At 55.0% G+C, this 25,599-nt stretch overlaps 1 protein-coding gene across 11 annotated transcripts in view; it reads right to left on the reverse strand.

Moving 5' to 3' along the window:
• Window positions 1–588: 588 nt before the first annotated feature.
• The window catches only part of NCOR2 (nuclear receptor corepressor 2), a 237,005-nt gene continuing 211,994 nt past the window's right edge, over window positions 589–25,599 (reverse strand). For 7 of the 11 annotated variants that reach the window (XM_062624129.1, XM_062624128.1, XM_062624127.1 and 4 more), the window contains 20 exons: window positions 23,744–23,894; window positions 20,065–20,217; window positions 19,594–19,680; window positions 18,919–19,196; window positions 17,747–18,110; window positions 16,098–16,325; window positions 15,739–15,984; window positions 14,979–15,128; window positions 14,458–14,598; window positions 14,185–14,347; window positions 13,262–13,692; window positions 11,350–11,493; window positions 11,031–11,173; window positions 10,505–10,698; window positions 8,859–9,011; window positions 8,410–8,555; window positions 7,194–7,247; window positions 4,335–4,562; window positions 2,537–2,716; window positions 589–2,449 (listed from right to left, as the gene is read on the reverse strand). In XM_062624129.1, coding sequence (XP_062480113.1) covers window positions 2,274–2,449; window positions 2,537–2,716; window positions 4,335–4,562; window positions 7,194–7,247; window positions 8,410–8,555; window positions 8,859–9,011; window positions 10,505–10,698; window positions 11,031–11,173; window positions 11,350–11,493; window positions 13,262–13,692; window positions 14,185–14,347; window positions 14,458–14,598; window positions 14,979–15,128; window positions 15,739–15,984; window positions 16,098–16,325; window positions 17,747–18,110; window positions 18,919–19,196; window positions 19,594–19,680; window positions 20,065–20,217; window positions 23,744–23,894 — 3,810 coding nt within the window. In that variant the 3' untranslated portion in view covers window positions 589–2,273. The remainder of the gene's footprint in view (window positions 2,450–2,536; window positions 2,717–4,334; window positions 4,563–7,193; window positions 7,248–8,409; window positions 8,556–8,858; window positions 9,012–10,504; window positions 10,699–11,030; window positions 11,174–11,349; window positions 11,494–13,261; window positions 13,693–14,184; window positions 14,348–14,457; window positions 14,599–14,978; window positions 15,129–15,738; window positions 15,985–16,097; window positions 16,326–17,746; window positions 18,111–18,918; window positions 19,197–19,593; window positions 19,681–20,064; window positions 20,218–23,743; window positions 23,895–25,599) is intronic. The other 4 variants (XM_062624136.1, XM_062624134.1, XM_062624130.1 and 1 more) reach the window with 2 other exon arrangements.

Below are 25,599 nucleotides of genomic sequence, written 5' to 3' on the forward strand. Positions count from 1 at the left end.
CTCCGGGTACCACCATGGGCAAATGCTGCCTGGCATTAATGGAGAGAACAATCAATTCCTGCTCCAGCCAGCTCCTGGCTGGAATCTTGTGGCGCTTCCCCATGTCCCGACGTGGGGTTGGTGTGAGATACCCAAACGCTGCCCTAGGGATACCGGTCACTCCGCATCCACCTTCCACCATCACCTTCCTGGATGTGTGGAGACACCAACGCAGCACACAGTATCGCTACTGTGCCAAGTGGGAACTTTATTCTTTGCTGTGATTTGTTTCGCTCCTTTTCCCTATTTTTTCCCCCAAATAGGTGAAAGGAGGTGGCTTTGAAATGGGTCAGATTTGGGATTTCCTTTTTGTTTTTTTCCCAGCAAAATCTGCACCACACAGGAAGAGCGCTCTGCCCAGCCACCAGCTCTGGTTACCTTGTACATGACAGAGCCACGGAGACACCAGCAGCGAGAACCTGGGAACGGAAAAACTTCCACATCTTTTGTGCATGGACTCGGAATTCTTTTTTTTTTTTTTTTTTTTTTTGTTTTTTCTTTAAAATAAAAAAGAAAAAAGCACAACAGAAAAGACACAAAAACCGTGGCTGACCATGAAAAACCTGTACATTGTAAAAAAACCAACAACAGGGAACAACCGAAACAACAAACCCCAAACAAACAACAAACACCAGCATTCGCTTGGCTTCCAAATCAGAATCAACCTGGGAACGATGCAGGGGGAACAGAAAGATCCAGGGACCTGCGCGTCGGGTCCCTCCGGGGGCCTGCAGCACGCTCTGGGTTCCTCTAGTGATGAACAGGATGCAAAGCAGTTAATAATACTTGTATTTTTTTTTTTTACCTTTTTTTTGCCATATTTTTCTCCCCCCAGAGCAAGAAAAGCAGAATTGAATGAGGAAAAGAAAAAAAAGAGTCTAATATTTGTTCTTTACCCATGTAACTGCAGATATGAGCCAACATCATGGAATGAAAACAAAAGAACGCAACGCAGAGCATTTGTGGGTATCACAAAAATACAATAAAAACTTCTTTTGTCCTTTTTTTCTCCTTTTTTTGGGTGTGTTTTCTTGACGTTTTCATGGTGAAGTCCCTGCCACGCCGGCTCCTGACCCCCTGCACCCGGGCCGGAGGAGGGGGGGGGCTCTGGAGAACCAACATCTACAACCAGGCAAACGGCTTCTGCTGAGTCAGCAAAGGTGTGGGTGGAACGGGGGCCCTGCAACCATGGCAAGATTTCGGTTTGGTATCTTCTAAGCTAAGTCCATACATTCTCCTGCCTCACGGATAACACGGATGGATCAGCGTGACCTCCTCTTTTCCTTTAAACCCTTCCATACAATGGACAAACACATCAAAGCCTGCACGTAAGAACAGAACCTCTTTTACAGCGTGTGGAATACTGCGGTTTCCAGTCCTTCCTCGCGTAAAATATTGACAGAATTCACTGAAGGTATCAAAAATATACCCTGTAGACCAAATACAATTTACAATTGCCTTTTCTCACCGTTCAGAAAACAATGCACTTAAAGCAACCGAGCCCCTCGGTGGGCGGCGCGCGGGGACATCCCTGCCCGCTCCCATTTGAGCCCGGCATCGCTTCCACCAAAGGGACCAGGAATTTTTGTGTTTTTAAGAAATAACTCTTCATTCCCCCCCTTCCTGCTCACCCCGGCCATGTCTGGAGCCTGTTGAGAGCTTGTGACCAGGGGATGATGGACAAACAGCCCTCAGATGAGCCGGGGGGGGAAGCAAACGGGGGCGTTCCATCCTATTTCACTCCTTAAACCATGCTCCTGTTTGTGTGCACCCGCTCAAGGTTTTGCATTTCCGTGGCACAGCCCCAGGGCTGGGATGCAGGGCAGCATCCCACAGCCCCTCAACTCCATTCCCACGGGAGGGCGGGGGTCAGCGCCCAGCAAGGCTGCCAAGATCGAAGATGGGTTCCTTGGGTTTTGTCTCGTTAAGGCTTATTTTCTTCTTTCCTTTCAGACTGAAGAGGATGCAGAAATTTCCAGATGTTGAGACAGAAAAAAAAACAAAAATGAAACAAAAAAAAAACCAAAAAAATAACCCCAAAATAAAAACATTCCCCAAACTGGCTGGGTTGGGAGGGGAAGGAAAAGGATAAAGGGAAAACCGAAACAGCTCTGCTCCTGCATCTTCGCTCGTGAGAGCCGGCGGGGCCGGGGCGGTGGGCGCTCGCCCCGCGCGTCCCCATTCGCTTCCCGTGCCCTGGGTTTGGTCGCCGTCTCCCTGCCGCTGGGCTCGCTTCATTCACTGTCCGAGAGGGTTTCGTACTGGGAGCAGAGCAGGGGCTTGGGCTCCTCGTCCCAGGCGTGGTGCTGGCTGCCGGGGGTGCCCTGCGGCAGCGGGGCGGCGGGAGCTGCCGTCACCACCCCGCTGGGGAGCCGCATGGTGAGCGGGTTGTAGGGGAACGGCGTCGAGCCTGTGTGGGGAGAGCAGAGCAGGGTCAGTGTCAGCCCCCCGGTGATGGCGACGGGGCCTTGGGGACAGGTCCCCCCTCCAGCCCTACCTGCGGACGACGGCCGATCCTCCCAGACGCGGTTGGTGAGCGGCGTCCTCCGGTTGCAGTCGCCCTCCGAGTGCACCGAGGAGACGGAGGGCGGGCGCTCGCCCGAGGACAGGCCCGGCGCCGGGGACTTGGCCTTGCGGCTGTTGGGTCTGGCAGCGATCTTTGGCTTGCCCCCTCCTCCTGCAAAGAGAAGCGCCCGCTCGTCACCCCGCTCATCGGGACGGGCTGCGGGGGTCCGGGTAACCCAGCGCTGCCCCTTTGAGAGGCTGCAGAAGTGGCCGGTGGCAGGAGAACAGCTCAGCCCAGGGGCTGGGCACTGTGGGGGGCAAGGGTGATGGGGTGAGCTCTGCACGCTGGGCAGGAAGAGGTTTCTGTGCCTCCCCTGCTGCTCCCTGCTTTGTGGGTTGATGCTACCATGGAGTGGATCTGGGGCAGCCGTGCGGCTTTGGATGGGCTGGTTCTCTGTGGGGTCTGCTCCCAAGCGATCTCATGTCTCAGCCCACACATAGGGGTCATGGGACAGGAGCTCCATGTGTTGCTGTGCAGCCAGTTGGCAGGGACCCCACCAAGGAGCCACAGGAGTGCTGGAGCCCCGAGCACATTCCCTGTTCCCACAGTTTACATGGCCAGGATGGTTTTTAATCCGTCCTTGCAGCAAAATCCCTGGTGATGTTCAGCCAGCTTTTAAAAGGTTTCAAGGGGAAGGGGCCTCTGCTGGGGACATTATCCCGGATAAACCAGGGGGGAGCTCCCAAAGGGGCAGGGATGGATGGGCTCTGCATCCCACCCTGCCTGCCTGGGCAGTCTCCGGGCACGGGGAAGCACGGTTGGAAGAAGCTGGTTTCATGCAGGAGCCAGAAAAGCTTTTCTGCAACAAGCTGAAGAGTGCCTGGTGTGAGCTGACCTGGAGGACCCTGCTCCTCAGCCTCAGGGGCTCTGTGCCCTTATTGCCAAGGTGACCCCAGCACTGGCTGCTGGGCCCTGTGCTGGGTGCTTGGAAGAGGCAATCTGCCCTCAGCAGGCACGTGGGGACAAACACTGCCCCATCCATCCCTCGTCCCCCTCCTCTTCCTTAACCGGGGGTCTGCAGAACAACCCTTGAGCTCTGCTCAAGCCTCTCCTGTGGCTGAGCAGACCCCACCATGGTGCCCAAACAGCTCTGCAAGCCCCATTGGGGCTCACTGGGCAGCTCACCCCAGCCCTGCTCTCTAAAGTTCTCTCCTTTCTACACTTTGATCTCCCTTAAGCTCCATCTCTTGCCCCAGGCACCCCCAGGTCACATCCAACCCTCTGTCCCAGGCTGCATCCAATCCCTGCTGTCCCAAGCCTGGGGTGGGGAGGGAAGCACCACCCTGCCCCATCCTCCCCACACTGGCTCCTCTCAGCTCCTTCCCTTGTTTAGGGACCAGCGAGCCCACCCCGGGTTTACGGACACTTCGGGGTGGCTGTGTAGGTTGATGGCTTCCATCTTTTGAGTGTGGTGTGTGTCATCCCCCCCACCCATAAACCTTATATTGTGTAAAAAAGGAAAAGGAGGTATTAAAACCCAACAAACGGGGAAAGGAGCAGTCAGTGGTTTTAGAGAAAGCATCAGCACCTTCTGAGACCATTAAATGAACGTCAAACAAGACCAGGATTAATCAGCGGATTCACAAAGCTCAAAGCTGGGGCAGGGAGGGGAGAAAAGAAAACCAAAATGAACAAAAACGAGGGGAGGAACAAATCCACCCCCAAAAGGGGAAGTGTAAAAGGCTGAGAATTAATAACACAGAGAGCGAAGGTGGAGAGGGCTGCAGACCTGGCAAGGAGCGCACGTCCTCGTTTCGTCCATCAGCAGGAGTTATGGGCATAGCAGCGGGCAGGCTTGCACTGGCATTCAGAGAGTTAAAAGCATTGGCACTGAGAGGTGAGCGCTCTTCCCACTGCTCGTCATATTTACCCATTAGGGCTTTCCTAATTATTGCCTCCAACCCCATGTTGGTACTGGAATTCTCTTGGACCGACTGGCTCCTACAACTGATTAGCCCTGGGAGATACGGGAAGGGGAGGAGAGAGGGGATGGGAGATGGGGGGGAGCCAAATGAGAAGAAAGATGGGGGTGGGGACGGGGAAAGGGGGAGAAAGGAGACAAGGGAGAAGGGAAGAAACAAACAGTCAGCACATTCTCGCAAAGCAACAAACTTTGTCATCTTGTTCTTTAAAGCGCTGCAATGCACCCGTCCTCCTCCTCCTCCCCGCTCCATCCCGCCCCAGGGATCGGCAGGGGCTGGCGGTGGGATGGGATGGGATTTAGTCTGGGATTTGGGATTTGCAGGCAGGCAGGGCTTGGAGGATGGCAGAGGGGAATGGGTTGTCACTGAGCACAGGGAGTGACTGTATAACTGCAGGAAGAGGGGGTGCTGCGCTCCCAACATGGGGGCAGGACGAGAGTCACCTGGATGTGGGGTCCATATGGATGCACACACAGATCAAAAGTCAGTGTGCCAGGAATTCAGAGGCTGGGGCTGTTTCCCATGGAGGAAAAATCAGGGAAGGAAGAGAGGGCACCCCAGAAACCACCTGACTGGAAAGAGGTGACTGGATTTGGCCTTGGCATGAGAGGCAGCAAAGGCAGGCAGCCCTGGATGAGGGCACACAGCCTGCAGAGAGGGGCTGTACTGGGGAGAGCCCTTTTGTCCCCCTTTTCCAGCCCCCTGCCCATCACCCAGCCCGCTCCCTTCCTCCCCCCAGGCCGGTGGCCCCCGGGGGCTATGGGACAGGATGCAGAGGCAAGTGGTGTGTCCGCGTGGTTGTGAGTCTCAAGCCATGCAGTTATGGTGCAGCACCGCACAGGGACCAGAGGGCACTAGGTTCAGCCACGCCACCGTCATTCCCGATGTGGCGGTTACAGGGAACAAGCAAAGGGCAAAATACAGACATGAAACCAGCAGGCTGGCGAGGAAAGCCCCATTGCCAGCAACACCACACACCCCCCCCCCCATCCCATCCCAGGGGTGCTCGCACTGGGATCACTGCCCCTCTGCTCGGAAAGGGATGGATCCCACTTCACTTGTCTCTCTGTAACAGGCAGGGTCTCTCCTGGTCCCCTCCTGCAGACGCTGTCCTTAGGTTCCCTACACTCTGCCTTTATACCTTCCTCCAGCACAGCAGGAGTGGGTTTATCCAGGGGATGCTCTAAGGAAATTGGGCTGTAAACCCCAAATTCTGCCTGGCTGCATCCTCTCACCCCATCTGCTGATGTGAGCTGGCTCCTTCTCCTTCTCCCAACCACACACCAGTGAGAGGTCTCACACCACCGACGCGCCTGTCTCTCCTACCACACAAAGTCCTTGCCTGCAGCACCTCTCTTCCTTGGTTGTGAGAAAGCTGCTGCTCCTCCCACTTAAAACTAACAACCTGAAGGCATTCCTGCTGTAGGAAAGCATTAGTATTTAATCAATTAACTACCAATGAATACTCCTCAATGGAGATTCATTTCAGTCACTTGAAAGCCCACTTAGATATGGGCAGCAGGTGGCAAGAGCTTGACCACCTTCACTCTTTCTCCCTCAGGCTGGTCTCAGGGTAGCCCATGCTGGCCACCCAACTCTACAGGGCCGTTTTCTGCCCCTCTTTGCCAAGACCCCTTCCTTAAGCTGCTCCCTCTCTTCCTTTCCCAGCTGAAAGCCATGGGCCCAGCAGTGCCCGTGGGGAAACTCCTAAACCACCATTTCAGCTCCTACAGGGTGGTCCCCATGCTCAGCACAGCAAACACATCTCCACGGTTGTCTGGGGAACCATCCTGAGCCCTTTCTTCCTGAGAGCAGGGGGCTCTTTGGGGTACAGCCCCAGTGGTAGCCAGCGAACCCCCTGCTTAGGCAGGCCGGCAGGTTAATGCTGGTTAGGGTCAGGGACTCACTGAAGCCCACCATGGCTGCCTTCAGCAGTGCTCAGAAACCACCACCAGAACTGTCCGTCCAGATCCGGGTGATCAAACCCCAAACCATCAGGGTCCAAGGTGCCACAAAGCCCATCTGGTGGCACCAGCAGCACCACCATGGCGAGACCTGGCCACTCGCTGAATGTTCCCTCCCAGCTCCTGAGAAACTGGAGTCAACCCATGCTTGAAGCACCTCGAGGACTGAGCACGCTGCTGGACCGAGCACCCCTCCACCTCCCATGTAACACCTCCTCTTGGTCCTCAGCCATTGCCAGTCCACAAAACACTCACAGCTCAAGGCTACTGGGTGCTGCTCTCACCCCAGGTTGCTTTTGCAACAGGCTCAGAGCCTGCTTCCCACCCTCATGCTCCCTTTTGCCACTGCTCTCCTACACATCCACGGGTGACCACAAGATCCCACGAAGACCACAGTGCTCTCTTTCAAGTATGAGGTCCACCTTTCTATAGTTTAACCCTCCGCTGCCATCAGATGGACAACCCCTGCTTGACTTTTAACCTCTCCTCAAACTCTGCCATGACTTCCAAGGAATTACACTGCGCTGTCTCCAACTCAACAGCAGGAAGTTACGGTGTGTCCCGAGGTTTCAGCCTCCCAGCAACTGTTATAATCAGTATTAACAGCAAAAGGGAAAAAGATGCTTAAGTCTACCAGTCTCCTGCTCTCTGTGCTGTAAGCCCTGTAGGGAATGGGGTATGGTACAGGAATATGGGAGTTACCTGCTCCGGTAATCGCTGGCATATTGAAAATCTCTGTCCCAGGCTGCCCAACATCTGGAGAAAAACAAAGAAGCTCTTCAATACAGAGAGCAGCATCTGCAGGGAGTGACCTGCAGTGCCAGCCACAGGATCCCAGTGCTCCCTCGTCACAGCACCCAGCCTGACAGCAGCCCACCTTCCCCTGGGCTGCGGCTGTGGGTGCTGGCTGGGACCAGGACCTTTGGGAGATCCACAGTGGACATGCCTGGCCAGCTGGGAAGGGGCAGAAAAGCAGAGCCCAGAGAGTGATGTCTTGTGCTCAGTGCTGACCTCTCTTCCTCCAGCCCTTTGGATTACACATCAAACCCTCTCTCCCACCTATGGGATTTCCAAAGGCTCAAATCCCCACATCCACAGAGCAGGTCTGGGCAGTGGGGAGGGCGAGGAGGAGGAGGAGAAATGTTAAATCAATATTTTCCCTCTTAGCTGAGCTGTTTGACTTGGATTTCACTTTCCTTAGAATAACAACAATTCTCATCAAATAAGAGGAGTTTCCTATTTCTATGTATTTTCCCTTGATAAGGGAAAGTGTGGAAGGTCACAGGGTTCAGCCACATGTCCCCAAGGGGCATAACAATACTGTTGGCTCATGGTAACATCATCCAGGAGACGAGACAGCTTGGTCCCTCTTATCCAATGCAGCTGTTGCAAGATGGATTCAAACTGAATTAGTATTGACCATATAATGCTGGGCTAAATTAAATTATGATCCCATCTACTCTATTAGCAGTTAATGAATGAACGGGATGAATTTCTAATACAAGCCAGCCTGGTTAGTCTTACAGAGCTATACCAATATTGATGTAGGGCTTAAAGTCATGCTGGGGGGAGATGCAGCTCAAGGAGGAAGGACTCAGCTTGGCTGGCCATTCATTAAAGTATCAATTGCTCTTAAGTCTCCTCCATGCTCAGCTCATTATTTCCTTCCTATTGAGGTTATGTGGTGCAGGTGGGATTGACAGCCCTAGAGTAAGGAGAGCCCTAGAGCAAGCTCCAGCACCGCTCATCCCAGGAAGCATTTGTACCTTACACTTCCCAACAAACTGTGGCACGAATCAGAAAGCTGGCTGGCAGCTCTCTTAACGCATCAGCATCCATTCCCAAATCTCCTTTGCTTCATGTGTCCTCAAGGCTTTTTCCCCTGGTGCCCTGCATTCGCATCCCCACATGTCCTTACTGTACTCCGTCTCGTTTTTGTTGGTCGTGCTGAGCTTCTTGATGATCTCCTGTTTCTTGGACTTCACCATGGCAGAGTTGCTCTCTGTCAGCTTGCTGAAGAAAGCTGGAGGCTGAGTGTTGTTTCCTGGGGACTTGGACCCCATCCTGCAAAAGCAAGAAACCATCAGAAACCTCTGCAGCGTGCAGTTCACAATACCCTCCCTAGAGAGACTCTTCCCTCAGCGTAACTTCTCAGAATCAGCAGGTGAGCTGCTGAGACATTTGGGATCTCCAGCTTTTCTCCCTGTTGCAAAGGTACCACACAATGTTGAAACCCCCTATAGACACACAGAAACCCGGGATGTGACACTGCTTTTGGCTGCCAGAAAAGCAGCCTGGACCACGGCGAGCGTGGGAAGGGGGTGAACATCCCTGCGCTGCCCGCACCATCCCGTCCCTTGGCGTTACCTCTGGTCCATCGGCTCGCCCTCGCGGTACAGGATCGGGTACGTGGCGCTCTTGGCGTGCTCCGGTTCTCCCACGCCGTCTGGTGGAGAGACCGGCTCGATGCAGTTGTCCGCGCCGCCGCTGCCGGCCGAGGCCTTGCTCTGCTCCGGGGACCTGCGATGGGGACACGCAACGGGTTCATTGCAACACGCGCTGTCCCTGGACGAGCAGCTCGGGGTCAGCAGGGGGAGAAGGACTAGAATAGCTTTCCCACAGCGGGGCAAAAGGCCAAACCTTCCGCACGCCTGCGGGCTTAGGGCGCCTTATAATGGGAGCAGGAGGGAGAGTGCAGCTTGGGCATCACGCGCTGCAGGCGTGCAGAGCAGCACTGACCCAACCACGGCCCTGATTCACAGGCATTGCACCAAAACACAGCTGCCCAGGAGGGATGGAGGGACCAGTCCTGGCACTTGCTGGCTCAGCCAAGCGTTCCTGGCTCGCAGGGTCACAACCCTTGGAAGGGCTGTGATGTTAACCCTTTGGGGATGCAGCTTTTGATTCTCCATCATGTTTGTGGACCCACCACCTCCCATCCACCTTGTCTGCTGCTGGGGCAGCCTGAAGAGGACTGGAGCAGTCCCTTGGTGCCTGCCTGTGGCCAGTGCCTGGGAGACAGCCGGGCTCAAGTCCATGAGGAATTCCTCATGGCAAGTTCTGGGAATTTACATCTTTGCTCTTTCTGTGGTTTCTTTTTTTCCACTGCTGGGTGGCCAGGGCTGGGCTGTCTCCCCTCATGTTACAAAGCCAACTCTGCTCTTCCCAGCTTTGCCTGCTCCTGATTACATTTACTGTCAAGGAGACACCAGTTTGGAGACACAGCTCTTTCCTGGATGCTGTTATCAGTACCAGGATTTGAAAGTGACTTAAAAGAAATACAGCTGGTGCTTGAAATGGAGAGCTGCAGTTGACAAGGCACATGTATCGAACAGGCTTCTGATACATGCACTGAGAGAAACAAAGAGAAAATGAACTGTAAACCAATGGAAAACACCTGCTTTGGGTTTTTGGAGCCACCTGTGGTCTGAAAGGTCACTGCATCTTGTGCCAGGGACTGGACAGGACAACAAGCAAGAGGCACAAACCAACACATATGAAATTCCATCCCAATAGAAGAAAACTGTTTTTTTACTGTGAGGTTGCTCAAGGGCTGGTATAGATTGGTGAGAAAGGTGTTGAAGTTTCCATCACTGGAGATACTCAAAATTCCACTGGCCATGACCCAGGCAAACCTGCTTCAGCTGAGTCTGCTTGAGAGCAGGGCATTGGGAAGGACAATCTCAAGAGGTCCCTTTCCACCTGAACTATTCTGTGACACAGGCTAGATTGGGAAAGGGATCATACATGGCCTCTAAGGGGGTCTAGAGAGCATCTCCAGGACAAGGATAGCAAGAGACACCACCACGGGGTAAAAATGCCCTGATCAGATAGCAGTTTTACACTGTGGGCTGTGTAAGCAAGCAATCCATGCTGGGGAGCATGAATTCAGCGATGCCAAACACCAGCCTGCCCTATGCACCCCCTTACTGGGGGTATCCCTGGTCCATCTGCGCTCAGCAGGTGGGCAGAGACCCATCTGCACCAGTTCTGGTTGGACTCTCTGAGCTCACCTTTTCCCCCCTTCATTCTGTGGGGAGATCCTGGAGGCCGCTGCGTGCTCCTGCTGCTGCAGGTACACCTCGCTGGGGGCACGGCGCAGGTCCAGCACGGGGCACGTGGCCCCGGGGAACGTGTACACTGGGGCCTGGATGTGGGAGTTGAGCTGCTGCGGGTGGTGGCGGGTGTAGTCCTGTGTGATGACCTCCTGGAATGAGAAACCCAGGTCAGAAATAGAGGTGGTTTCTATCTCTTGCTTTGCTGGGCTCAGATAAGGGGGAGCAGGAGGGAATGAGGCTGGTTTGTCCCTGCATGGATGTAACTTCTGCCTCCTGCCTGCAGCAGCTCCCATGATGGGCTTGTTTGGGATGCAAACACCCAGGCTGAACATGCTGGATGCACCCTGCTGTCTCCAGCCCCCAACCAGAGCTGCTGAGGTCTCCAGCATCACTCCCAGCCCTCCCCTACCAGACATGCTACGTAACAGCTCTTCCCTCCTCCCTGGAGCCCCAGTGGGAAGACGAGAATGAGGACAATTACACTGATGTGCTGGGCCAATGTGACCACCCGCTGGTTCATGCCCTTGATGCTCTGGCTGGACTGCACGGGCTGGCACTGGGGCCCATCGGGCTGCCGGAGGTGCTGCAGGTGGGCTGCTTCAGGAGCTGAGGCCTTCAGCGAGCCTGGGGGAGAACAAAGAGGAGAGCCAGTGTGAGGTGACATCGGTGTCCTAATGCTTGGCTCCCATTCTGGAGCAGCTCTGGGGCACAGTGAGTGAGAGCTGGTTGACAAACCCCCCCCCCCCCATCCCAGCTCAGGCTCTCCCATGCCATCTGGCACTGCCAGCCTCTGCCCTCACCTTGCTGTTTCTGCCTCAGGTCATGCTCCCCATGCCCCTTCTCCACATCCTGCAGCAGCTTGGCCCCTTTCTCATGGGAGAGGCTGGGTGAGCTCACAGGACTCACTGCTTCCATCCGCTCAGGGCTGTAGCCTCCATGAAAGCCTGAGGAAAAAGGGAGAAGGGAATTAAAACCAGGAGCTCACTTGGCTTCTTCCTAGTGCTGTGGCAACCGTCACTTGCGGGTAGAGTCATATGTTCAGCAAAGGGGGCTGGAAAGAGATGAGGGAAGACCTGGCAGGTCACACTGCAGGGACCCCTGGAGCCACCTCCGATGTGAAGAGACAGCAGACTCGCACACTGCAGGGGAAAAGCATTTTCTTCACCATTCTCTGCCTTTTAAGGCCTTTGCACAGACTCAAACTGCATCAGAACAGGCAGAGCTGAAGGAGGGACCACATCACCTTTCAACAGAGGGAAAACTGATGCATGGATGAGTTATGCTTCTACAGACCAGGGGCAGAGCACGGAGTCCTGGAGGAGTCCCACACTGCTGCTCCCCAGCTCAGCATGTTTGGTAACACTCATGACTTATGCATCCACAGACCTTTACCCTCGTTAACACTCAGTTCCTAGAAACCACCCACTGCAGGCAGACCTGGCAGGCGGCTGACAGTGCTGCTGGAGGGTCCCCAGTGCCCCAGTGCCACTGACCTTGCACGTACCTGGGGCACAGTAAGGGGAGGACCGCATGGAGAACCTCCCTGTGCCAGGGATAGGGATGCAGCATCCCCCATCACCCCATGTATGCCAGCTGCAAAGGGATGCTCTGGAAAGGTCCCTAACCAGAGTTAAAGTCCTGAGGAACACCAGCTCCCTTCTGTAAGCTCATGGCTGGAGAAAAGCTGCCCCTCTCCTCTGCAGCATAACACTCAGCTGAAGGAAACACTGATGCCAGGGAAAAAGGCAGAGCAAAAGCTCAGCCAGGCAGCACACTGTGGCCAGAGGTGTGTCCTTGGACCTGGAGCACGCTGATAGAAAGGGCTGGGAACAGACGTGACCAAGTGGTGGGATGGGATGATCGGGATAAGCCAATGAGAGCAGCTCTCCTCCCTGGCCATACTGCCGTGTCCTTCCACCCTTGGGTTAGAGGAAAGGGAGCTGGGCAGCAGCCCTCAGTGCTGGTGGCCAAGGCAGATGCTTCAACTTGAAGATGGGATCCCACCAAATCCCCACAGGCTGCCTGTTGCTCCCGCATGCTGGTGGTACCATGTTCACATTACCCTCTTGTGCAGCATCCAGCACTGGGACCCTGAGTGAGGTCACCCCAAGTGAAGGGACCCCATCTCAGCTGCATCATGCAGCAGCCCCCTAAGCCCTCTGAGATCCTGCACTCTCGGCGCAGGGAGGTGCCTGCCTGATGGCCAGGAGCCCTGTGCTGCTCACACTCCCAATTCTCTGCTTTGCTGGTTTGATTTATTACCCACAACCACTCCTTACAGACTGCCTGGGAATTCCGAATGATGGGGAAATCAGAATTAGCACATTGCTATTGTCTGTAAAAAGCAATACCAGGAACTGAACAACATTTGCAAAACAGGACTTGGCAACGGGAAAAACTTAAAGAGGGTGAGAGGAGGGAAGATCCTTAAAACACACATAAATAAAGAAGTCTGGGATAACACCATAACCGGGAAGCAGAGGGACAAGAACGCTGGCGGAGCTGATGGAGCCAAGAGCCAAAACGTGCAACTACAAATAAGAATCATGAAATAATTTCAGGCCACAGCTCTCTCACCTCTCCCCTCCAATTTCTTACCAGCACCAGTGGAGTCGTTACTTAGCGAGCATCTTTCTCGCTGCCCCTTATCGCAAGACATTTGGCACATGATAATCACATCTATGAAGTTGGCCGCTGTCGTGGTGGTCTTACCGAGTGCTCGGAGCTCCTGTTCCTGCACTGAAAAGCGTTTACTTTGACTCTTTTCTCTACTGTGCTGCTCAGGGCCCGAGGCTGCGTGCTGCTGGTCCAAAGGGTGATGGTGCTGCTGGCTTTTCCCCTGTCCTCTGCTATAGTGATGAGAAGAACCAGGTCCGGAGGCGGGTAAAGGTCTTGACTCCATGGCTTTAATGGGTGAAGGTGACTGTTCGAGGTTGGCTCCACTTGGCAGCTTTGAGGTGAAGACGTTGTCAGTCTGGGGTCGTTCTGCCTTGGCTTCCCGTGCCCTCGAGGCCTCTTTCTGCAGGATGGCCGGGTCCATTGGGGTGGCATAGCCGTCTGCTGAGCTGATGGAGGAGCGCAGGGTGGAGGCCGAGGGGAAGGCAGCAGAGCGGATCGGTGATGTGGTAGTGGTGGAAGAGGATCTGGAAGCAAAGACAAGGCAAAGATGAGAGAAGCACGTGGAGAAGGACTGTGTGCTCAGCCCTGCCTGGCCAAGGCGGTCCCAGGGCTCCTGAGTGTAGGGCTGGTTCATGCTGGAGCAGGTAAGGAGGGCTCAGATGGAGCCTCCATCACTGGCAGTGGCCTGGATGCATCTACTGGAGAGAATAAACCCATGGAGAGCTCCCAGAGACCTTCATTAACTCCACTTTCAGCAAGAGGAGCAATACCCATTCTGGGCACAGGGATGCTCCTACTTTCTTTCCTTTTAACAGTAAAAGCCACCAAGAAAAGTGAAGGAACTGGGCACCAAAACCTGCCTCTCCCCACACAATATCCTTGCAAGCCCCAACCCTGTTCCCACTGATACTGAAGGCCAGAACAACCCTCGCTCCATCTCAGAGGCACCCCATGTGATGATCATTCATTAACCACCATGGCTGTGGTGGTGCAGGAGCAGTGGTGTGGGGCCATACCGCAGGACAGAAGGGGTGGGGGTCTCCGAGGAGATGATCTTCATGCTCGTGTTGTGGAGCACGCTGGGGCGCTGCTGGATGGTCTCATGGGTGCGGGGTGAGACGGGAGAGTGCTGGTGGCTGTGAGAGTGTGAGGATGAACGGCTGCTGGACTGCTCCGTACCTGAGGAAACACCAAGACCGGCTTCTTCAGCTCTGTGTTTTACAGCCCCAAGCCCACGTCCACCCAGCACATGCCCCAAGATGTGGTGCCAGGCTCCCTCCCCAGCCTACCTGGTCTCCAGATGGGTGCATGCTCCACCGTGGTGGATGCTAGGATGGATTTTTCCCGCTCCCGCTCCCTTTCTCGCTCCCGCTCCCGTTCCCGCTCGGACACAGATGATCCCGATTGTTTGGTCATGTGTGTGGGGCCTCCTGAAACCCAAATGAAAGGCAGTGAAAGGGCTGCAGACACAGCAATTCCCAACCTAGGGAACACCACCTGCTCTTCACATTGCTGTGTCTGCAGACCAGGTAGGGAATGACTCCATCCAAGGTCACCTGCAGCAGCACAAACAAGGGCAACCAGTATGACAAAACCTGGGTAAACCATGGAATAGCTGTGTCTTTTTGGGGAGACAGAGGAAAAGCAAGGAAGCTCCCAACAAGGAGAATTAGAGGGGCTGGTGGGCTGGTCTCTGAATGAGAATGAATTTGGGCTCCCCCATCTGCCCCGGCAGAGTCCACTGCCCTGGACTGGTTAAGGGAATCCTGCCTAACTGCTTTCCTATGGGAAATGCAATCTGCAGCGTTACCTGGGGAGAGTGGGGAGCTGCTGTGCCGGCTGCCAAAGGTCTGGGGGGGCCCGGGGATGTAGGTGATGCGGTCCATGGTGGTGGCAGAGGTGCCAGGGGTAGGGGGCACGAGGACAGGCAGGTGCGGCACTTGGGACAGGTCGATGATGCCTGGAGAGAGAAGTGAGAGGACTGTCAGGATGCTGCCGAGCTGCTGCAGCTTGGCTGCGTTAGAGCAGGGAGCAGTGCTGGGAGCGTCCACCCATCCCCATTGCTCTGGCACAACACGGAAGGTGTGAGCACATACAAGGTCCCTGGGTGCTGGTTATAAGCGGAGGAGACCCTTCTATAGGCAAATCTGTGAGCATATTCTGCTGTTAGGAATGATGGTGAGGAAAAATGTTGAGCTCTATCCCTGCTAGAGTGAGGGGGCTGCAGGCAGCATGAGCCGCAGCTCCCTCTACACACACACTGTGCAGCTCCCCAGCATGCTCTGCCCTTTGCAGAAAGCCAGACACCCCTCTGGGACAGTTTTTAATCTCCAAAGGCCAGCAGGGCCAGGCTGGGAAGTGCTCCCGTGACCCAAGACCAGAGCTGCTTCAAGCAATCTCTAGTAACTAAAGATGGCAAAAAGAGCATCAAATTCCCCCTGGCTGTCCTCCATGCTGACCAGCCAAGTTCCTACACTGCTGCGTGACACCGTGCTGCTGGCTTGGCCCTTGGAGCTGCTCCTTCACCCCAGATGCCCCCAAGCCCCTGGATGGTGCCGTGCCGGGAGGACCTGCTGCATAGTTGAGGGCGAGGGAGGGCTCCCGGGGTGACAAGCCGCGCAGCATGTCCGCCCGCTGTGCCATGGCCGTGGCTGCAGCGTTGTGGTGCATCTGCTGGGACGTGATGTAGTCGTTGATGATGGTCTGTCGGTTCTCCATGGCGGCCGTGTCCGGGTAGCCCCGGATGAGGTACGGGGGGTAGAGGTGGGGGTACGTGGGGCTCGGAGCCAGGTGCCTTGGCAGGTAGTAAGCAGCAGCTGGGAGAGAAAAGGATGCAGATGTAAGTGGCTTTCTCCAGAGACCCCAGGCTTTTGGAGTCTGATGAGTTAAAAACCAATTCCAGACAGACTTGTGTGCCCACTGAAGGTACCTGCTTCCAGCTGGATTCCCCTCGGGATGGCAGCGGGGTCAAAAGCCAGCGGGATGTGTCCTCGGTACAGGTCGACCCCGCTCACGCCACGGAGCAGGTGCTCATATGGGGAGATGGGGTGGTGGTGGTCAGCCACGGGGGCATGTGGAGACTTGGAGTTGTTGAGTTCTCTCGATGTGGGGGTAATCTTTCTGTCCTGGGACACCGGCTTCCCGGCAGTGATGCTCCCTGCAGCGAGAAGGAAATGACTCAGAGACTGAGCACTGTGGCCAAGCTGAGTCCCTGAGGAATGCCTGCAGCCAACCGTGTCCCCCAGGGACCTTGCTGACCTTGAGGGACCTTTCCCTCCTCCCCGCACCACCGTGCCCCGTTACGCCACCGAGGCTGAGGCAGACCAAGCCCCAGCTGCATCCAGAGAGAGAATCCTGTCCCAGACCATCCCTCCACCCCAGTGCATCCACGCTGGGCAGTCTGTGAGCTCACCCTGGCCTGCACAAGCAGCAGACAGCGAAGCCTTGCTGCTGTGCTCTTCGGCACAAGGAGGTCACCACTGCTGGGCAGAGCTGGGGACCAGCATCTGCCAACATCTGAAGGCTTCCCCCAGAATGACTGACCTAACCAGGAACACAGCGGAGGCTGCAGCAACTGGACACACCAACCACGGAGAGCTGGAGGTGCCCCAGATAGCAATGAATGATGGGGATGTGTTCTGGAGAAGCTCTGCGCCGCACAGCCCCATCTCTCACTGCTTGCCGGGGAGGCACGTCCTCACCTCGGTTCTCAGCAGATTGCAATGTCTTGTGCTGCACGCCCCCAAATCACAAGACTCCTGGGTTAGGACGAGTATTTGCAGGCAGGAGATGCAAAAGGCCCCAGAGCAGTTACCCGTAGCTGGCAGGCTTGGTAGAACAAGGTGTCTTAGAGACTGGCTTCAGCACTGATCCTGCCCACAAACGTGCCATGAAGCAAGAAGGGGTTTTGTGCTCTGGATCTGAGCTTGCCTCAACCAGATCACTAAGCCAAGCCCAGCCCAGACACACACTGTTCCCAAGGAGCCCCGCTCTGGGGCAGGAGATGACTGATGCCAGGGGCATGAGCAGACCCTGCCTGGTGCAGGGAGACAGCAGATCCCACAGACCAGCTGCACTGCCCAGATCCACCGGCTCAGGAGGGATTAGATGTTCCTGTAAGCGAGGCACTCAAGTGCCAAGGTGATGGATGAGGCACAAACACACAAGGCAGGCAAACACACACCAGACTGTGACAAGTGTGAAGATCCCCTCACGCAATGCACCAAGCGCTGCTTAATTGCCTGCAGAAACAAGGGTACCCTGGGACAATGCTGGGATGATGCTTTTCAAACATCACCAGCTTCACCAGACATGATCCAACTGTCCCTTTGGTTACCACGGTGCAGACATGGGGTGGCCTCACTGCACCCCAAGGAAGGGAGCTGAGCCCCAGCTGTCCCTGGCAGCCTCCCCAGTGCTGTGAGTCAGCCATTGCCATGGGCAAGAGTGGGAGCAGGGTGCTGGGGAGAACGGGTTTGACAGGCACTGGCTGGGAACAGCTTGGGCAGGTGGGGTCAGCAGCCACCTCCTGCAGGCCTTCTAGAGACGTCAGCATCAAATAAAGGCTTTGCCAAGTACCTTCATGCTGCCGGGGTGTGGATTCTCGTGTGGAGACCGGAGACCCTCTGTGCAAGTGGCTGCCAAATGCCGTGCTGTGCCCTGCCTGGTGGTCCTCATAGGAGAGGGCACTTTGGTGGGGCTTGCCCGGCTCAGGTACAATCACAGGAGCCCCTCTGGCAATGGAGCCACCCGAGTTTGTCACTGGGCTTGGCCTGTTTTTCAGGCTCTCTTCGTAAGCTCTCTCCAGATTCCTCGGGTCTTGGATGACATCCAGTGAGTGCACAGAGTGAAAAGTCCTGCCGGGACTGCCGATGATGGACCGCACATCGTGCTTTTTGGTACTCGAGGAGGAAGAGCTGCTGTCGTACTTCAGTGGGGTACCCTGGGGACAGAAGAAAGGGGGGACATCAAAGGGATGCAGAGCAGAAGGGGATCCAGCAACCGCATCCCACCAACTTCCAGTGGGATTCGCGCTTCCTCATTCAGTGGGCCAGTACCCAGCTTTAACTTGGTCAAACGGCAGCAACCATCAGCAAAGCAGAGAGAACAGCCCCACAGAGCACAGGGCAGGGTGGAGCGCCCATCCTGCATGTCTCGGTGTGCTCCAACAAGATGATGATGAGTCAGTGCTGAAGGCTGGCTGTGCCCATCACGCCTCTCTCCTACACACACTGCGAAACGAAGTAGGACTACAAGGTGCCATGGGAACCCTCCAAATATTTGGAGCCCAACAGGAGACAGCGTGCCATGTTTCACCCTAACTACTGGCCTTGCTGGGTTGACACTTGCCCATAAAGGGAGGAGACCAAGATTATGTGCACCCAGAGTCCAACTGCCAAGGGCAATGAGTTGACTCTGGCCTTAAACAAATGCCAAAAGCATCCCCTTCCGTGTACCTATGTAGATAGAGCACTGCATTCTTAATGTGCCAGGGGGGGCTGAGCTCCTTTCCTGAGTTTTTTATTTATCTGCTAGGAAGGATCATAGGATGATCTGGATTGGAAGGGACCCCATCAAAGGATGTGGAAGAGCAACCTGTACCCAAGCAGAGACTCAGTTCTGACCAGTGATGCGTTTGCAACCCGAAGGCCTTGCAACTCCCTTTTGACCTTGGGAATGGTCCCCAGGGTCTGTGTGAGGACAGCAGCCTGAGCAGGACCAATCTCATCTGCTGTTTACCCCATCCTCACCTGCGTGATGGAGCCTTCCTTCAGAGGTCTCGTCAGAGAGATGTCTGGTGTCCGCCTCAGCTCCTCCCGCGGTATCTCATGGATTGATCTTCCTGCTTCTTTCACTGTGGCCACCAGGTCTTCATGGGCTGGTTTCATTTTCAGAGGTGTAAGGCCCTCGTGAGACCTGACCTTGTAGGCATCAGATAAGTCCCTCGGTGGAGTGTTTTCCCTCTTGAGCTGTTTGGCTTCTCTTCTGAGGTAGTCCTCATGAGCCTCCACGTAGGACCGAGGTATTCCTGCAACCCCCAAGCAGATGATGGATGCAGAGGGTGCTTCAGAGTTCAAGGGGGTTTCAAGTTAATGCATGTAACTCAGGGACTGGTACCCAACTGAGTACACAGAGCAGCTACATCACTAACGCAGCTGGACCACCTCACATCTACCACCACTTTCCAGACCCATTCTGCACTAGTTTTAGACTGCCTTCATGCCAGTCACCCCTGACTTTGGTGAGAGCTTAGGCTGCTAAAAGCTGAACAAGACTGAGAATCTCTGAGCTGAGAGTGCAGAGATGTGCAGCTGGACTTTGATGGGTCCAACCTTGTTTCCTCCTAGCCTGACAAGAGGCCAAGCACGTGAAATACCTCCCCACATTACCTCTGGCCATGGCCATCTTCTACTTGCAGGATTTACCTTGTGTAATTGAGCCCCGCATGTGATGCTGCTCCTTTAGGTTATGGGGACTGTGTCGGTCTGGAGGGATTGCTCGACCCATGAGACCTAGAACAGATCCAAAGGAGAAAGCTGGGTTGATACAGGAGTTCACTGACAGCAAACATACAACAGTGTTACCAGGGACTCCTGGGACAACAAGGAAAACCATCAACAATTGCTAAATTATTTCTCTTTCAAAAAAATGTGATTCCCTTTTTTTATAGTCCTGACACTGGTCTGCCAGGGCAGGAACCAAAGGCAAACAGGCCAGTCTGTGCCCCTTGGTTTTCCATACTGGTCAGATGCTGTCCTGTTGGGATGTGCCGCAGGGTACCAGTGAACCACTGCCAAAATACAGACATGAGAAAGTGTATCATGTAGACAAGAGGCAAGATGGTGTCTCTGAGAGTCACTAACACAGCACGGGTGAAAGGTTCCACCCAGACCCACCTTCAATGTTGGCAGATAAGCTATCACGGGCTGATAAGCCCCTGCTGATCCTCCCCTCCATCATATCGTAGGTCCGCTTGGTTCCTGTGGTCTCATGCAAAGCTCCTGAGCTCCTGCTGTCTTCTTTGGGACACTGAGAAGCAGCAACCCCACCTGGGGAAGACAACACCAAGGCGCACCATCAGGAGCATGGAAATTCGGCACCAGCCATGGGAGGGTGTTCACTGCTGCTTGCGTGTGTTGCTGGAAGGTCAGATCCCATCCCAGCACACCAGCAATGCCAGAAACATCACACAAGGTTGGCTTCCAAGAAATTCAGCTGGTGTTTTCTCCCCTCCCTGCCTGTCTCAGACTCCAGATCTGTGCCTCCCGTGTGGGTAGGAGCATCCGCCCTGCTGCATCCTGCTCCCTCCATCCCTGGTGGGGAAGCAGCAGGACAGCCTGGAGCCAGCGTGGCGCTGGTGTGAGCAGCTGCGGTTCCACTGAACTCGGCCCTGTGGGTCGGGGGATCTTTATTTCTTTTTCCCCTGTTTGTTTTGGTTTTTGCTAGACACCTACTGTTTGGGATCCTGGCCAGCCTTCACATTCACTGAGACACTCCCTGGGTGAGAAAATCAGGGAAAAGGGGGGAGAAGCAAAGCTGAGAACGATTCCTTTGAAACAGCAGTGAGCGCCCAAAAGAACTGGGAGAGACAGTGAGGACTGATGGAGCAAGCACTCGTGATGGGAGATCACCACCTACCTCTTCATCTGAACCTGGAGCAGATTCTTCTGCAAACAGTGGACACCTGACCTGAGCTACAGCCTCCACCACTCCCAGCACAGCCCTGCCCATGCCAGGCAGCATCTCGCCCACCCTGGGCCATAGGCATCCATCATGCGCAGCGAGCTGTGAATTTAAGCAGTTTCTGATCCAGCTGAATGCCTCCTGGTTATGTAATGAGCTCCAAGAGGGAATTTTGGCTTGGAAAGATAAAAAGCTCTGCCCATCATCCGTGGCCAGGCTGCCCCTGCCAAGGATTGCCAGTGCCTTGATCGTCCTCTCTGTGGGCAGAGAAGGTGGTTATACAATTAGAGAAAATGGGGAAGTTAAAAATACTCATCCCACTGTGGACGATCAGGAACAAAAGTCCTCCTTGGAAAACCAGGAATTAATAAAACGGGATTCTTACAACTTCACACCTGCTACTGGTTCCCGCAGCCAGCACCCACTCAATCCCGGAAGTGTTTGGGGCTGCAAGAGGGAGATCTGACCCTGAGCCTTCACTTCACATTCATTCTACAGGAGAAATCTGGGGGTGACACTGAGAACCAGCCAAGCACCCTGCGGCAGACACAGGGCGATGTGCCCGCACCCTGTCATCAAGGCACATCTGCTGCCAACAGCCCTTCTGCAGAAGGGGCCGCGGTCCCTGCACCCTTTGTGCCACTGGGAAGCAGGGGGGGTGCGAGGGAGAAGAGACTAAACAGAAAGAAAATCACTCCGAGCCCACGTCCCTTGCCTTGCAGAAGCCATCAGCAATCATATGCAGAATGAGAATAACCAATCTAGCACAATTCAGCTTGCACATGCTACAGGATCTCGTCTCATTACAGCTCTTTTATTTTAAGCACCCTCATGACACTAAAGAATTTGCAATTTTTTTTCTGCTTGCCAAAATTCATAATCACCAACAATTTCAGTTTTCTTATCTAATTTTTGTTTAACTCTTCCTCACCGGGCTGTTTGGGGGAAGGAGAGAGGCAGCAGGGCTGGCAGAAGCACACAACATGACTCAGGATGCGATAAACGCTGTCAAGCATGTAAAAGGCTGCCTGTGGAGAGGAAGGAATTAATTCCTCGTGTGTGTCCAAAGCAGGTAGGATGAGGGCCATGGGTTCAGGCTGCGGATGAGGAGACTGGGGCTGACACTGACAAGTGCATGCAACGGGGAAGGGTTTGGTCTGCCCATAGCGGGACCCCAGCTCTGGGCACAGGGAGTCCTCACTGCTGGGAGCCTTCCCTGTCTCTCCCCTGATAGCACCACTTCTGAGATCAACCTCATTCGACTCCAAGCTCAGGCAGAGGAGTTTAAAATAGCTTCTTGCACAAACAAGTCCTGAAATGCTTCCTGCGTCCTCCCTGGTCCGAGCCCTGCCAACTGTCCCAAAGGGCGCCCAGACACAAGTCTTCACAGTGACACTTCTTATCTGGGCTAGAGTTGACAGTGAACGTGGGCAGGCATGGGACAAACTTGTTTCCATGTGGTGGGTGAGAGGCATGGCACAGAGCCCTGTCCTGAAAGGTCCCTGTGGTCCCAGGGCACACACAGAAGGGGCATCAGCCAAAGCTTGTGAGTTGTCCCCAGTGGTCTGACCTGAACCCTCTGCTTCTGGCCTTGGATGAAACAAGCCTGTAATGAAACCAGCTGCCTGCGCCTGTGGGCAAGAGGAAAAGGTCTCCTGCTGGACAGCCTCTGCCTGCAGGACTGACCACAGGGCCTAACAGGGATGCTCTGCCCCAGGGAGGGATGCAGCCATGCTGGGGAGGGAGGCAAAGGGTTCAGGCAGCACAGCAGCTGACCAGAGATACCTGCTGAGGCAGGCGAGCACAGCAGAGGTTAGGATCGGTTCCTCAGTCACCCCCCCATTCAGTTGAGAGGTGACACAGGAGGAGAACCATCCCTGTGCACACCAGAGCACATGCCAGTATTCTACCCCAAGATGACATGGGGCTGCAGTGTCTGTAACTCAGCTCTTCCCAACCCCAGCCATGGGCAAGGAGGAGGCCAGCTCCACGCCAGTGATGCCCCATGCAGCACACAGCGAAGGGCAAGCACACAGGAGTTGTTTCCAGCTTCACTAGAGAGGAACATCTGCTTATCTCTGATGGAGCTGCTGGGACACATGGAGCAGCTTTGATGGGCAGTGCTGTGATCAGATGAGCAGGCACAGAGGAGGCAGGAGCAGCTGGTGAGTGCGGCTGATACCACTAATGCAGCCAGGCACCAAGGCAGCCCATTACCGTGCAGCAGGGCTGAGAGCTGCAACATGGCTTTTAGGTCTCTCCTGAGCCCCCTCAAGAGCAGCCCAGCATCAGGCTCAGTTGCAGGGTCTGCCTTGCTATAGCCTACTCCCCAGCTGGGCAGGGTCAGCCTGTAACAAGTGACACTGTCTGTGACAGGCCCAGGAGGATTTCTGCAGGGCACCCTCACACTGGGAAAGCTGTGCCCAAGATGTTGCAGAGGAGAATCCGATGTGTGAATAAACCTTTATGCCAGACTACCTGACTTGCCTCCAACTTGCAGGTTCTTGAGTCCCATCTTGGCCTAAGAGCTTGGGGATGGTTTCCTAATGTTTTTGCAGAGTCTCCCACAGAAGGTGCTAGGGATGAAGGCAATACCTTCCCATCTGGTCCTCCCCTCTCTCCCAGTCCTCAAAACCAATGCAAACCAGAGACATCACGCCCCTGCTGGCCAGCAAAGCCACCTCCAAGGCAAGATAACCACATGGGACAGAAGGAAACCCAGCCAGGCCATAGACAGGAGGGGTGGGAAGGGACAGAAACGATGCTGGAAGCAAAGACGTGAGGCTGGCATGTTGCACTTTGTCAGCCTTTCCTCAAATAGCTCCCAACTCCCAGCCACGGCAGCACAAACCCCTGGCGCCTGCCCTAAAAAGGCAGAGGATTACGACTTACCCTCGAAGGACAGCACGTGGCCCTTCTTCCCTTCGTAGATGACATGTCCTTTGGGCACAGCATCCTCTCTTGCCTTCTCTGCTCTGCTGGGGCTGTCTTCTCCGATTATCCTGGTAATGGTTCCTTTGTAGAGCACTTCTGCCGGGGTGCCCTTGGAAAGCCACCAAGATCCATATTTAACAGTGTCACAAGCAATTAAGCAAGCGCGCGCGCAGGGACAGGCTGTTCCCCGCGGGAGGCTGAGTGGAGGGCGAGCGCGCCCAGCCTCCGCTTCCTGGCACAGCCAACAGCGAGGGACCTGCAGCTTAATTATTGATGAGGATGATAACGAGGAGCGGTAAAGAGGTACGTGATCTGTGCGAGGCTGCTGGGAAGAGGCAGGGGGGCTGAGGACAGCACAGACCTCCAAAACAGCAGCTCTTTTCACTACGCGTGGTTTGGAGTAAGCTACCTGCATCGCTTCCACCCTTGGGTCTGGGGAGACAGGGCAGCTCCTGGGGACACCCTGGTGACAAAAAGCACTGCTCAAGTGTTAGGGTTTTTCCTATTTGCAACCTGTTTTTCCTACTGCAGCCTACTTCCCCAACCTGGTAAAGGAGACACGGAGATGTCCTGCCTGCCCAGGGCACATCTGCTGGCAGCAGGAGTGACCTTCAGAGCGCTGCCTGCACACGGGAGCTGGTGCTGGCAGCACGCCTGCGTGAGATGACAGGCATCAGCGAGAGCAGTCCTGGAGCAGGTCCGGGACAAAACCTGCCGGTTGGCTCTCCAGCAGAAACGGCTCCTTACACAAACTGGTGTGAACCGAAACCTCTCCTTCCCTGGAGGCACACACAGACACGGCTCACAGACACCTGCCCCCCCTTTAATGCCCTTCAAAACACTCAGAACTAGATGCCCTTGAAGCCATTGCTGGTGATAACACCCCTCTGCCATCACCTGCTGGTGTGAACCCTCAACAGCCACTGTAGGGTGATGGGCCCACACCCCATTGCAGGGAAGGCATAGCCATGCTGTCAGAGAGAAGCTTTTGACTGCTCATTTAACCCCACCAAGCCCCAGGACTGATACTTATGGGAAGCCTCAGGGAAGGGATATCCCAGCCAGCTTTGCTGGTGCTTCCAGGTTGTGCCAGTGCAGGCTACTCCCCCACCCCAGCTTGGAGATGCTGCTGGTACCAAGCCCTAGAGCACCAGCAAGTTCCAAAACCCTGCCAGAGCTACCGGGACATGCCAGCATCCAGGTTCAATGCTCTGATAGTTCACCCTTGCAGCACATCCGGTAACGGCTGTCCCAGCTGGCTCTCCCAGCCCCAGGTAAGTCATCTTCCTTCCGTGGACGTGCTCAGAGGGGATTTGAAAGCAAGTGATGACAGATGGCTTCAGAGCAGAAAGCATATATTCAAGATCTGCTTTCCGTGAACTGGATGACTAATCTGAGATCAAATATCAGCTCTGGGAGCTCCTGCCGGAACAGGGGGCTCCTTCTCCCCAATGGGAGCAGAGGGATGCAGGCTGCGGGGCCAGCAGGAGAGACAGGTAATGCCCTGGGTCTGGGCTTGGTACCTTAATGCCAAGCCAGACAAAAGGAATCTAGATGGATTAATTAGCTGGATGCAAAACAGCATCTCAACAAACTGCTCATCTCCTGAACTCTGGCACGTGGTGCTCAAGAGCCTTCCTGCCCACCCACTGCTGCCCATAGCTGCTGCAGGGGCATATGAGAGGATGAAGCACAGTGTTTGCTCTGATGGGTTATTTACAGCCCCCGAGGAGCTGCTCCTGGCAGCTGCTGATGCAGGGCACCAGGCAAGTGAAGCCTTTGCTCTGGGCCAGGATTCAGGATCACGTCCCCAG

This window comes from Pezoporus occidentalis, unplaced genomic scaffold (genome assembly GCF_034315485.1).
Source record: "Pezoporus occidentalis ecotype Australia unplaced genomic scaffold, CSIRO_AGI_Poc_V1 ctg262, whole genome shotgun sequence".
NCBI lineage: Eukaryota > Metazoa > Chordata > Aves > Psittaciformes > Psittacidae > Pezoporus > Pezoporus occidentalis.